Below are 13,494 nucleotides of genomic sequence, written 5' to 3'. Positions count from 1 at the left end.
AGACGCCCCTTCCTTGCCTTGCTCCCCCAGGCTCTTGAGAGAGCCCTGGAGAGTTCTGGAAATCCTGCTACCTTTAGGACCTGGGGAATCCAAGTGGGGGGGTCACCTTCCCCGCCCCCAGCGAAGTCGGCGCCGGAACTGCCCTAATGGAAACCAGCCGCCAGGCACTCCAGGAGGGCTCAGGCCGACCCTGGGGGCCATCAGAGGTGCGCCAGGCCGAGGGAGCTCGCGGCGGCTGGAAGATGAACTTGACATCCCGGCTCCACCGTCAGCGGCTCGCACCCCATCCCCACTCCGGCCGGACCAAAGTAGAATCCGAGGTGTGCACGTGATTTCCCAGGGAGGGCGGACTCGGGGCTTTCCCTGTCGCACCCTCCATCGGGGGACCGTCCCCAAGTCCCCGAGAGTCCCTCGGGCAGGATCCTTAGGGCTCAGAGCATAAGAGGACCTGGCTTGCCTGGCGGAGGCGAGCAGCCGAGGGGTCGGTGGAGCTGCGCCCCAAATGAGTTCCTGGCGCGCGGTTCTCCCCACCCGGACCCTTTGTCCGCCTCCTTCTCCCTCGTCCCGGCCCTAGGCTCAGGGTACCCAGGCGGCAGCGGCGGAGGTGGCAGAGGGCAGAGCCCAGAGGCGCAGCCCTGACAGCTGGGAGGGTCTCACGTGGAGCCGTCCCCGGGATCCGCGCAGTGACGGCGGTGGTGGTGGGGGGATAGGCTGCGGGCGCGCGGGATGGGGGCTGGGGCGCAGCCCGAGAAGTGGGAGGGGATCGGGTGAGGGGTGGTCTCTGAGGAGGAGCCAGGCTGGACCGTATTGTTCCGCGCTCGGCCGGGGAGGGCGCGGGGCGTTCGGCTTCCCATGTTCCTCTCCCCGCCCCCGCCCCGTGGGCGCGAGAGGAGGCTGGGGGCTCCTTGTGCACCCGAGACGCCGCTGCCTGGCTCGCCGGGTGGGGTGTGGGTCCTCCGAGCGGTGCCGGGAAGGAGGTGCTCTCTGCCCGCGCTCCCAGGACTGCTCTACCCAGGGCGGGGGTCCGGAGTGGGCCGACCCCCGCAGCGCCCTGGGTTTGCGGGCCCAGAGGCTGGAGGCAGCGAGGAACTAGGGTCCTTCACCCTCGTCGCATGCCTCCCCAGGAGTCGGCGTCCCAGTTCCCCGCGATGGCCGCGGGCCGCTGCCGTACGGAGCCGCTGCGCGGACCCCGGGGCGCCCCTTCCTAGCGGGGCGCAACTCTTTCTTGTCCGCCGCCGGGCCAGCGGGATGGGGGGCGGAGGGTCGGTCCTGAAGGTCTGCGCCGACCACCGCGGGGGCATCAACTGGCTGAGCCTGAGCCCCGACGGGCAGCGCCTGCTGACGGGCAGCGAGGACGGCACGGCCCGGCTCTGGAGCACCGCCGACGGCCAGTGCTGCGCGCTCCTGCAAGGTAGACCCTCCCACCCCCTCCTTGTCCTCTTCGCCGTCGCTCACTGGCCCCAGACCGCGGACCCCAGCTCCTGCGCCGGCAGATCCCTTTCTAGAAGTCCAGCCCCTCTCATCCCCGGGGGCACACTGGCGGAAGAGCGTTTGTCTGGGCCCACCATCTGGCTATTGAGCTCTCGGCAGGGCAGGGTGAGGTCCGGGGGTGGAGTGCGGGTGCAGAGCAGGGTGCGGTCGGGCGGCGTCCGCTACAAAGGCCAAGATCATTTGTCAACCAGCGTCAGGAAATCTCCCTTGACAACAGTGTTAACAAACAAAAAGTTAAACCTATACCCCTTCTAAGCAAACCTTCCCTTGTATCTAGGTGTCTTGTGGCCTCTTTGTGGCCAATTGTGCTCTTCTGCTGGCATTTCCTGTTGACGACTATCGTGGCTTGTTAAGGGCCAGCGGTGCGGAGAAGTGTGCCGTCGTCACACTATGTTACCCCACATACAGACATGGAAGCAGGCTGGGAGTTAAGGAATTTGCCCAGGTCGCACAGCCAGTGAGGGGTAGATGGCAGTCTGAGCCCTCTCATTGCTGTAAACCCCGCCTGCATGCCTGTTGATTTCTATCTGTGTCCTGTACTCATTCAGGAGGTCAGTGTGCCTCAGGTTCACCTTCTCCTGGGCCTGTCCCGTGCACTGTGAGGTCCCTTTCAGCTCTGGCCCTCCTACCGCCCAGGTAGCACATGCAGTGGATGAGCCGGGAGGCTTTCTGTTGTGGGTAGTTCTTTATCACCGCCGCGTTTTCCATCACCATCAGTGAACCCTCTGTGGCCTCGCTCAGGCCTTCCAACTTAGCTAGGATATTAGCCCCAATATTGGCTAATCCTGATACTGATGGTTTTAAATAAGAGCAGTTGACCAGGTGCGGTGGCTCACACTTGTAATCCCAGCACTTTGGGAGGCCAAGGCGGGTGGATCACCGGAGGACAGGAGTTTGAGACCAACCTGGCCAACATGATGAAACCCTGTGTCTAATAAAAATACAAAAAATTAGCCGGGCGTGGTGGCGGGCGCCTGTATTCCAGCTACTCCAGAGACTGAGGCGGGAGAATCATTTGAACCCAGGAGGCAGAGGTTGCAGTGAGCTGAGATAGTGCCATTGCACTCCAGCCTGGGTGACAGAGCCAGACTCTGTCTCAAAAAAAAAAAAAAAAAAGAAAAAAAAAGAAAAAGAAAAGAAAGAAAAAGAAAGAAAAACGAAAAAAAGAAAAGAAATAGTTAGGGTAGATATTTCAAACCCAACAGGGATGACTTTTGGATTACCGGTTACTTGGGAGTTGGTGTGGATAATGGAGAGGTGGCCACAAACTAACCACATCGCCCCCAAACAGCCACACACACTTACAGGCATGCAACCAGGAACGGAAAATGTGAGGTCTTTTAGAAATGTTAAGTCCAGTTGGTATTGCTCCCAAATATAAGACTGTATTGGGGGTAGAGGGGTGGGTGGTGTTTCTGAAATGCAGATCCCCAGGCCTGGGATCCAGTGATGCAGTCCTCTGTGAATAGAGCTGTAGAATTGGCATTTCTTGTTGTTGTTGTTTGAGATGGAGTTTCACTCTTGTTGCCCAGGCTGGAGTGCAGTGGCATGATCTTGGTACACTGCAACCTCCACCTCCTGGGTTCAAGCGATTCTCCTGCCTTTCTCCTGCCTCAGCCTCCTGAGTAGCTGGGATTACAGGCGCTCACCACCATGCCTGGCTAATTTTTTTGTATTTTTATTAGACTTGGGGCTTCATCTGCTAGCCAGGCTGGTCTTGAACTCCTGACCTCAGGTGATCCACCAGCCTTGGCCTTCCAAAGTGCTGAGATTACAGGTGTGAGCCACTGCGCCCAGCCTAGAATTGGCATTTCTAACAAGCTTTTGGGTGGTTCTTATGCACAGCTGGCCCCGGGAGCCCCTGGGCTGGGGATGATGGAGTGTGGGAGCCCAGCTCATTAGGTGGGTTTTCTTCCCAGTGGGGCTCCAGGCTTTGCCAGACTGCCTGTGGCCTGGTGGGTCCTTGGCTTTGCCCCCATGGCACCTCTGGAGTCTCACCAAGCCTCCAGGGCCTACCCTCCTGCCCAGCTCTGTGCCTGGCACCTGCGCTTCCTTCCTTCACACCCACTTTGGTGACCCTCACAGCTGCTTGTCCCCTTGAGGTACTTACACTCACTTTCCAGGGAGGGTGCCCGATCTTCTGCCCTAATTGAGGGCAGGGCTGTCCCCACTCAAGCAGGAAACTAGAATGAAAGAACTGCAGCCCATTTTGCTAGGATTATTTTTGCTATTATATGGGTTGGCATTTCAGAAATTTTCAAGGACGGGGACAGAGGTCATCTTTCTTTATCCTGAGATTCTGCTGATACACTCAACTTGTAAGAGTCATCGCGAGTGTGTGACAGTCCTTTTGTGTGGACCCCCAAGGAAAGCAAGGTCTTGCCAGTTCCTTTCTCCCGCAGGATTTTTTTTTTGTATCAGTGAAATATTAAAACGTCTTAACATTTGTTTAGTGTCCCATATTTTATAAATACACATCTCTGTGCTTTGTTATTGTGTAATGATAATCCTCACGACGCTGAGGCGGGTGGGATTGACACCAGTTTACAGAGGAGAGTGGGAGGTGCAGATTCGTTAGCAGCACACGCGGCATTCCCGTTGTTTTCTAGATACCACCGACAGTGGGGTGGGTGCTGTTGCCAACATCCCCGGAGGCGCGGTGCGGTTGCAGGACTCATCCAGGGTGCCGCAGCTGGTCTGTGGCAGAGAGGGCTTCTGAAGACTGCATGGCACTTCTCTTACCCCAGATGCCGCTGCGGGGGAAGTTGTGTCCGGACCACACGGCTGGTCTGCGGTGGCCCCATCCCTAGAAGCGTCCTGACTCTAAATCTAGATCTTTCCACTCCGGCTCCTTCCTGGTCCTTGCACAGCTCTGGCCCACAGGAGCCTGTGATTGGCCAGTCCTGGATTTCTTGGGCAGAGCGGCTGGGGCTGGCAACTCCTAAGATCTCTCTAGAGGTCTTTCCTCTGGAGACCTCTGGCTGTGTTCGTGGCAGCAGGGGCAGTCAGGGGCTGGCTCACAGTGAAAAAGGCTTCATTGCAATTACTCTGCAAAGAGAAGAATTACTTGCCACGTGCTTATCCCTGACCCCCTCTTTTTCAGGTTTATTCATTGGGTATCTCCTTACTTGGGGGCACTTTGTTGGTTCGGTGAGATGAGTGACATTTTCCAAAATGGTGGTGCCTATCCTATCCTGTTCCAGTTGAGTAGGGGACTCAGCCTGAACGTGGCAGCCCACTGTGGCTGTCTCACTCTCGTCCTCGGCTTCTAACATGAGGGGGCGGGGATTGTGTTTCATTTCCTGGGTAAATCCACACATTCCCATTTGCTAGCAGCCTGTGGTATAGGAGGTTCCCTGTGAAACCTGGCAGGAGAGCAGTGGCGGAGAAGACTGGGCTGAAGGAGGCCTGGAGCACACCAGTAACAAGAGCTACAGCAGCCTCACACGGCTTGGGAGCAAGTGACCGCTCCCACCGGAGAAGTCCAGAAAGCCAAGCTGCATAGGTCTTGGTTCAAAGTGGGGCCTTGCAGATTTGCTACAAGTCTCTGGTGGCCACTTCAGTGTCCATTTCAGCCACACTGTCGGTGCTTCTGGGCTCAGATGTCACCTGCCTCAGGGTCCCGGCACCCTCAAAACTGGGTTCTACCAGGAGAGATTAATAAAGGGACACTCTGCAAAATGCAGGTGGAGCATAGAAGAACCACAGTGACTGTGGCTTGGACCAGCAAGGCTGCCACCTCTTCTGGGCCTGAGTCTGGGATGCAGCCACTGCATCCTAGAAACAGCTGAGAGGGCTTCCTTCCAGGTTGGATGGCCACAGCCAGTCTGAGGGAGCCCTGCAGGGTCGGAGCTGGGGGAGGGGAACGTATCCTGACCTAGAGTCTCCACCTGCAGCTCCCACTTGTCCGAATCCACGGTGGGCTCCCTTTTATCTAACCCAGTGGGAGTCTTAGATAAGAGTGAGCCCACTGTGGATTCATGTAGTTGGTGGGGGCAGAGTGGAAAAGAGGAGGAGTGGGGAGCAGAGGAAGGTTCAGTCTTGAACGGCAGGCTCAGTGGGGCTTTCCCAAGTGAAAATAACCCTTGTGCTACAAGGGCTGGAGTAAGCCAGGTCAGCAGTGCCATCCCTGCCCCGTGTGGCCACCAGGACAGCTGTCCAGTCCGTTGTCTAAAGCTGGGACACAGGGAAGGCAGACACAGCTTCCATGCAAGTCTGGGGCAACAGGCCCACTGCAGCCCACCGCCAGCAGAGACCTGCCACCACCAGGTCCGAAGCTCTGAGCTGCTTTTCCTGCATGGGGTGGTGAGGGAGGGAGCAGTTTGACTTGCAACTTCCAGTGAGTCCTCAGGGTGTGCAGGCGCTACCTTGGCAGAAAACTATCGGCCTCAGCATGTTCTTTGAACATAATAACTGCATCTTATCTGCATTCTTCATCCCTTCAGAAATATTTATTTTTAGTTTGGCTTTTTTGCTTATTCTGCACAATCCCTGCAGCCCCTGGAGGTATGATGAACCCGCCCTCCCCAATGCCTTCCCTCTTCTGTCCTGGGTTCCGCGGGGTTGGGGTGGGTGCCTCATTGGGGTGAGGGCCTCAGCTCCAGGGGTGGCAGGCCTGGTTCCGCCTCCTCCGTGCTAGGGTGATCCCGCAGGCCTGGGTCAGTGGAGGCCTGGTTAGTATTCTGTGGAACATGGGGATTGGGGTTGGGGACATGCTCTGTTGGCCCAGCTCTGACCCGTGACTCACTCGGGTATGTGTTCAGATGTGGGTGACTGCTTGGAAACCCAGGGGAAGAGCCTATCCACAGCAGAACCCTGACCACTGTGGGCCTCTGCTGGCTCAGTGCCAGGCTCTGCCACAGGGCAGAGGGCAGAGGGCATCAGGGCAGCCTGGCCCGGTTCAGAAATGGAGGGTTTTTTTAACCTTCATCATTGCCTGTTTTCTTCAATCTTTGTATGTATTTACATTCTTATCAATTTGCCATCATCTGCATATATATCCTTTATTCCTTACACACATCATAAAGTGATTCCTCATTTCAGGTCTTCAGCATCTCTGGCTTCAGGCTTTAGTTCCACCAGGTATAGATGCCACAGCTCACTACCTGCCATTGGCTTTTAAGTGCTTTTCTTGGCTTAACATACGACTCCTGCGCTTCACCTTCCTGTGACTGAGATGGGGCGGGAGCAGCTGGGCTTGGCATCGGCCCCACAGGATCCTTAGGCAGGTGCCCGGTACCTGAATGCCCACAGCACACCTTGACCGCCTTTCTATCCTGGGTGTCTCCAGCCTGGATCTCTCTGCTGAGCCCTGCTAGTGGCAGCAGGGAGGGTGGGACGGATCTGTTCCCAGGGAAAGTTTATTGACAATCTTAAAATATTTTATAAACCCTCTGGGGTTGGCAAAAATCTAGCCTGTGTTTTGGCAAACACATTGCCCTCAATGTTTAAGCCGACATGTATTTTAAAGGAAACAGAATCTGCAGTTTCTTCAAATGTTGACTTAATCCGTGCATTGTTTTCTTAGCAGCCTGGTATATGCCCTCCAGGGAGACGGGAAAACTTTTTTTGTTAAATTATGTTTCTTAGAACTCAGGAAGTTGCGTTTTTCCAAGAGTAACTGAACTTAAACTCAGGGGGTCGGGGGAAGGGGTGGATGTGAACTGGCTTGAAACTACCCAGGAAATTCTAAATCCCTGTCTACCCAATACCAGCTGTCTAAATGAAATTTTAAAATTCTATCAACATTCTTAGTGTGATCAGTACATTCCCCCAAATGTGTGGATGTTTGAATTCGTCCGTTGTCTCATCTGTAAAATGGCTCTTAGTTCTAACAGTCTTTTGATTTGACTTCCTGGTCCCTGAGTTCCTCAAATCCAGTTGGGCCTTCCTGTCCAACACGTTCTGCACCTGTGGGTTCATCCAACCACAGATGAAAAACATCCAGGAAGAAAAAAAAATTCCACAAGGCTCCAAAAAGCAAAATTTGGCTTCGCTGCTCACGGAGTACTACGTTGAATCCATACGAGTGAAGTGATGTGTAGGCATGGCCGTGGCTGTCGTAAGTAACCTAGAGATGAATTAAAGTGTGCGAGAGGATTGCATAGGTTATGGGCAAATGCCACGCCACAGGGACCTGAGCGTTGTGGAGTTTGGTATCTGCAGGAGATCCTGGAACTAATCCTTGATGGGTATTGGGAGACAACTGTATATATTGGGGGACAACTGTGTACACACCATCTTTACCTGAAGGGAAGGCCCTACTAGCATCAGAGACCCTGAGGGCCCCCAGGGCTGCTAAGCAATGCCCAAGGCATGAACATTGATCTGGCAGCCAGGGCAATAGTCAAGCTATCTAACTGCACCCATGAGATAGAGTCCCAGCCAGCCGGTGGGGTAGCTCAGGTGCTGGGACCCCAGACACTGTGGCACGGCCCTTCACTCTTGGCCCTCCATTCTGGCCTCATCAGCCATCTGCTAAGCACTCAGACTCTGGCCTGGAGGCGCCCCATGGAGCCAGCCCTGCATGCCTGCTCTCCCAGCCGCTGTTCTCCCTACAGACACCCTCTTCCTGGTCCCCAGTGCTCAGGCACTGTGGTTGTGTTCAGGGCCCACCTGGATAATCTAGGAAAATCTCCTCAGTCAAGGTCCTTAACCTCGTCACATCCACAAAGACCCCTTTCCAAGTAAGGTCACATTGACAGGTTCCAGGGATTAGGACCTGGTGTCTTGGGGCTGTCGTTCTGCCTACCACAGTATCTCTCCCCAGTGTAAGAAAAATAGTGAACGTGTGCCATTCCCTCTGCGGCTGCCTCTGTCCTCAGTCTGCGCTACATCCCGTGAGGCAGGCACTGTCCCCATCCCAGGTGAGGAAACGTGGAGTGCAAAAGCTGAAAGGTTTGAAAAAGACTGGCCGGGCGCGGTGGCTCACGCCTGTAATCCCAGCACTTTGGGAGGCCGAGGCGGGCGGATCACAAGGTCAGGAGATCGAGACCATGGTGAAACCCCGTCTCTACTAAAAAATAGAAAAAAATTAGCCGGGCGCAGTGGCAGGCGCCTGTAGTCCCAGCTACTCGGGAGGCTGAGGCAGGAGAATGGCGTGAACCCGGGAGGCGGAGCTTGCAGTGAGCTGAGTTCCCGCCACTGCACTCCAGCCTGGGCGACAGAGCGAGACTCCGTCTCAAAAAAAAAAAAAAAAAAAAAAAAGAAGAAGACTAAAAGAAGATGATAAAGAATGAGGAGGGAAGGAGATGAGGGAGGAAGGCAAAAGTGGAAGCCGAGGAAACAGGGTTTAAGGTGCAGGCGAGTACCCATGGATTGCTCCTGCTGCTGATGGCTGCTGTGAAACCTCAGTTCTTGTCTTCTTAGTTTAAAAGAATTGAAGCAAGAGACACAGCAAAGGAGATGCAGCATAGAGCAGTGTATTGCACAGGAGGAAGAATACCCTGAAGGTTAGGTGCAGAATACACAGGATGTCCTGAGAGGGAAGTCAGGGTGGGCTGCCCGTGAGGATGAGATAGCAGAGACCGACTGGAGGGAGGATCCCTTTTTCGGAGTCTTACCTGATTATTCGTGAGCACGTGGGGAAGGGGGTTGCTGGGAAGCATGTTCTGTGTGCACATGCACCATGGCTGTGCATCCCTGTTCATACATCACATGTCTCACTGGCATCTTACATCTCCATGCAGGGCTGTGTTTTTTCTATTGTAATGAGCAGAGTGTCACTCTGAGGACAGGTAAAAATCAAAGTGCACGTGCTCTCTACAGGGGAAAGTCCCTACTGGAGACAGCTTTGCTTGAATGAGCTTGCCTGCCGTGCGAATCCTGGGGCTTACTGTGTTGACGGCGCAGTCGCCATGGTTGCTGCGTCCTGAGGACACGGTTACTTCCCTGACTATCTGTCCTGCCTCACTGGTACCCCATGCTTCCTGAGAATCACTCAGACTGAAGTCATTCTTTCAAAAGGATGAGTTGAGGGCTGGGCGCGGTGGCTCACACCTGCAATCCCAGCACTTTGGGAGGCCGAGGCAGGAGGATCACTTGAGGTCAGGAGTTCGAGACCAGCCTGGCCAACATGGCCAAACCCCGTCTCTACTAAAAATACAAATAATTAGCCCGGTGTAGCAGCGGGTGCCTGTAATCCCAGCTACTCAGGAGGCTGAGGCAGGAGAATCACTTGAACCTGGGAGGCAGAGGTTGCAGTGAGCCCAGATCACACCACTGCACTCCAGCCTTGTGTCAGAGTGAGACTCTGTCTCAAAAAAACAAAACAAAACAAATGCTAACTGACTCCAGCTTGTCTCAAACACTCTCTACATCCTGCTTTCTTCCTTTTTCAAACATTGTTCCCAGAAGAAAAGCAGCAACTGGCATCCCCAGTATGCTCGTCCCCGGTATGCTCAGTATCTCTCCTGTCCCTCATCTGCAGGACACGAAAGCTACGTGACCTTCTGCCAGCTGGAGGATGAGGCTGCCTTCACATGCAGCGCCGACTGCACCATCAGGAGGTGGGACGTGCTCACCGGGCAGTGTCTGCAGGTGTACCGAGGACACACGTCCATTGTGAACAGGTCAGCCTGGCTGGGGGCTTGAGCCGAGTCTCACCATGGGCCCCTGGTGGGGTTGAGGGGTCAGAGATATGGGCCCCTGCACGTGAGGGCCCTCAGCTCTCTGGGGAAGTAAAAACGTGAACAGCTGGGAGGTGGTCAGTAGCACCCAGTGACGTGGACCCAGGACAGGTAGCAAGCTCAGTGCCCACAGCTGCATGTGGGGCAGGGAGGCAATGCCCATCCTCTGAACTGAGCCTGATGCTTTCCCCTTGGGGGCACAGCTGCTCCCCGCTGGGTGCAGGGAAAGGCACCAGAGCCTGCAGCTCGTATGGATGGGGACAGATTCCATAGGAAATGGTTTAATTGAGACCCGATGGTGGACAAAGGTTTGCAGGAGGAGGAGCGTGGGAGATTGTTCTGAAGATGGAGTTGAGTGTATTTTTAAGCCTCTCCTTTCTTTGTGGCTGTGGAAAATATCCCAGCCCCTCCTTCTCAAGAAGGTTGGAATTGTTCCTTTCTCAATGAATTTGGGTCTGAGCTGAGCAATGGAAATTCCTTTGCTGATCAGATCAGTTGGACACTGTTGGAGTCACCTGTGGTGGTCCCCTCGGACTCCTGAGGGAAACCTCCTGGTGCCCCTCGGGCCTGGAAGCTGCACTGGAGGAGAGGCACTGCCTGGAAGCTGACCCAAGTAAAGACAGGGTGGCGCAGGCTGGCACTGGGGGGGTCCTGAAGGTGGGGCTGGTGGCGCAGACCAGACAGGATGAACCCCACCGGAGGGATGCTGCTGGTTGAGCTCTGACGGGAACCCCTACTCAGTGGACCAGCACAGGGGGGACAGGAAAGGCAGTGAGAGCCATCAGCCCAGCTCGCTGGAGTCCCAGGTGGCTGCAGCCAGAACCGATAATCAATAGTCGGCGGGCAGGGAGCTGGGTGACACCCTGAGGAGGAGGCTGAAGGGATGTGGGGACTTCTTAGAGTGAATGGGGGGTATGCAGACATCAGGTAGGGTGCCCGACTGGCCCTAGCCTTCCTCAGCTGAAGCAGGTGAGGCCCTGAGACCTGCCCAGGCAGCCCACAAGGTGGTAAAGAAGGGGCTAGAGAACTCAGGGCTCACGGCTCCACTGGCCTCTTCCCAGCACTCTGACTTCCCTGAGAAAGAAGTTTGCCAAGGAAGAGGAGAATGGGGCTGGGGAGCACCCTCCTGTGAGTCAGGCAGAGGCTGCAATGGGCTCAGCAGGGAGAAGGCCTGCCCACAGTGACAGTGGGCCCTCAGCTGCCAAACCCACAACTGTCAGATGCTTCTCAAAAGCAAAACTGGACCATTTAAGGTAGAAATCATGTTCGGCCAGGTTTACTCTTGCATGTGCACACACAACTGACACATACACACATGCACACACAACATACATATACACCATACACACAACTTACACATGCATATGCAACATACATATACACCATACACACAACTTATGTGCACACACAAACATACATATACAACATACACACAACTTACACATACACACGTGCACACATACACAACATACATATACACTCACACAAATTACATACACATACAACGTGCATACAACATACATATACACCATACACACAGCTTACGTGCACACACACAACATACATATACAACATACACACAACTTACACATACACACGTGCACACATACACAACATACATATACACTCATACACAAATTACATACACGTACAACATGCATACAACATACATATACACCATACACACAACTTACATACACATGCATACACAACATACATATACACCGTACACACAACTTACACACATACACATGCATACACAACATACATATACACCATACACACAACTTACGTGCACACACACAACATACATATACAACATACACACAACTTACACATACACACGTGCACACATACACAACATACATATACACTCATACACAAATTACACACATACAACATGCACACAACATACATATACACCCATACACACAACTTACACATATGCACACACAACACACACATGCACACACATAGACACACACCTTACACAAGCAACAAAACATACACATATACACACAAAGTATATGCAGGTACACATCACACACAGCACACATGCACGTGTACACACATGCACACACATACATATACACATGCACGCATGTACACATGTGCTCACAACACATACAAATACACACACTATTTTGATCAGTCATGGCTCCAAACCCACAGCTCTGTGTAGATATTTGCATGATTAAGTAGCTGTCCTCATAAAACAGTGAGATCCCTGAGGAACTCACTTCCTCCCGTGTTTTCAGAGCCAGGTCAGGCCTGTGAGCTTCGGGGTCACCGATGGCTCAGTGGCCTGGTGTCCCTGCCTTCTCACACCAGGCAGGACTCAGCCACCCCCTCCATGCCCCAAGGCCTCCCGCTGTGCCCTTCCTCCCGCTACACCCTCTTCCTCCCGCTATACCCTCTTCCTCCCGCACTTTGCCGCAGCAGCATCAAGGCATCATTTCCTTTAAAAATACATGTAATCCCAGCTACTCGGGAGGCTGAAGCAGGAGAATCACTTGAACCTGGGAGGTGGAGGTTGCGGTGAGCCAAGGTCGCGTCACCGCGCTCCAGCCTTGGCGACAGAGTGAGACTGAGTCTCAAAAACAAAACAAAACAAAAAAAACATTTTGTGAAAATCATCCTATCTGGGTCTTAGGGAAGAAGCCAGCTGGAAAGGGGTGTTGGCATTTGAGTGCAGCCTGTGTTGTTGAGCTGCTTGTGGGAAGTGAGGAATGCTGTCGGGACCCTTCGGAGGCGGGAGGCAGCAGGCTTGTCCCCTGAGGCTGGCCGGCAAGCCCTTCTTGGGAGGGCGGAAGGAGCAGCAGGTCTGGCCGAGGTCCTGATTCAGGAGGGTCCCACCCTGGCAGGGATGCATCTTGCTCCAGCGCAGCCACGGCTGCATCCCTTGGCGGTCTCCTCTTCTGGGGTGCAGGGCTTCTTACCAAGGGTGTGTGTGCAGACCCCCTGAGGTTCTGTGCAAAGCTCTGCACTGAATGTGCAGCTACTGCAAATGTGTGTTTTTCTGGGGCGCTCTTGGTTTTCATCAAAATGAAAATAAGAGTCGTGAATACTGTGTGGGGGCCTTGGTCTCCCATGGTTGGTCAGTTGCACTGCATGGACTTGTAACTGAGCGAGTAAGAGAGAAACGCCACGCTTTGAGATGAATTCAGGAGTCCTTTATTAGCTGGAGACCGAGAGACAGCTAGCGCTCAAAATTCTCTCGGCCCTGAAGAAGGGGCTAGATTTTCTTTTATACTTTCGTTTAGAAAGGGGAGCAGGGGAGTCTAGCTGTAGCAATCTTCCCGAAGTAAAACAGGCAAAAAAGTTAAAAAGACAAATGGTTACAGGAAAGCAAACAATTCCAGGTGCAGGGGCTTTA

General features: G+C 54.0%; 1 protein-coding gene across 6 annotated transcripts in view; it reads left to right on the top strand.

The window, feature by feature from the left end:
* Positions 1 to 328: 328 nt before the first annotated feature.
* Positions 329 to 13,494, top strand: part of WDR86 (WD repeat domain 86) — a 31,919-nt gene continuing 18,753 nt past the window's right edge. For 2 of the 6 annotated variants that reach the window (XM_073009504.1, XM_073009503.1), the window contains exons 1-2: positions 329 to 1,411; positions 9,920 to 10,061. In XM_073009504.1, coding sequence (XP_072865605.1) covers positions 853 to 1,411; positions 9,920 to 10,061 — 701 coding nt within the window. In that variant the 5' untranslated portion in view covers positions 329 to 852. Of the gene's footprint in view, positions 7,553 to 9,919; positions 10,062 to 13,494 lie in introns of all 6 variants that reach the window. The other 4 variants (XM_007983518.3, XM_007983519.3, XM_007983516.3 and 1 more) reach the window with 3 other exon arrangements.

Source organism: Chlorocebus sabaeus, chromosome 21 (genome assembly GCF_047675955.1).
Source record: "Chlorocebus sabaeus isolate Y175 chromosome 21, mChlSab1.0.hap1, whole genome shotgun sequence".
Taxonomy (NCBI): domain Eukaryota; kingdom Metazoa; phylum Chordata; class Mammalia; order Primates; family Cercopithecidae; genus Chlorocebus; species Chlorocebus sabaeus.
The sequence above is the reverse complement of the archived record's forward strand: the minus strand, read 5'-3'. Positions and strand labels throughout refer to the sequence as shown.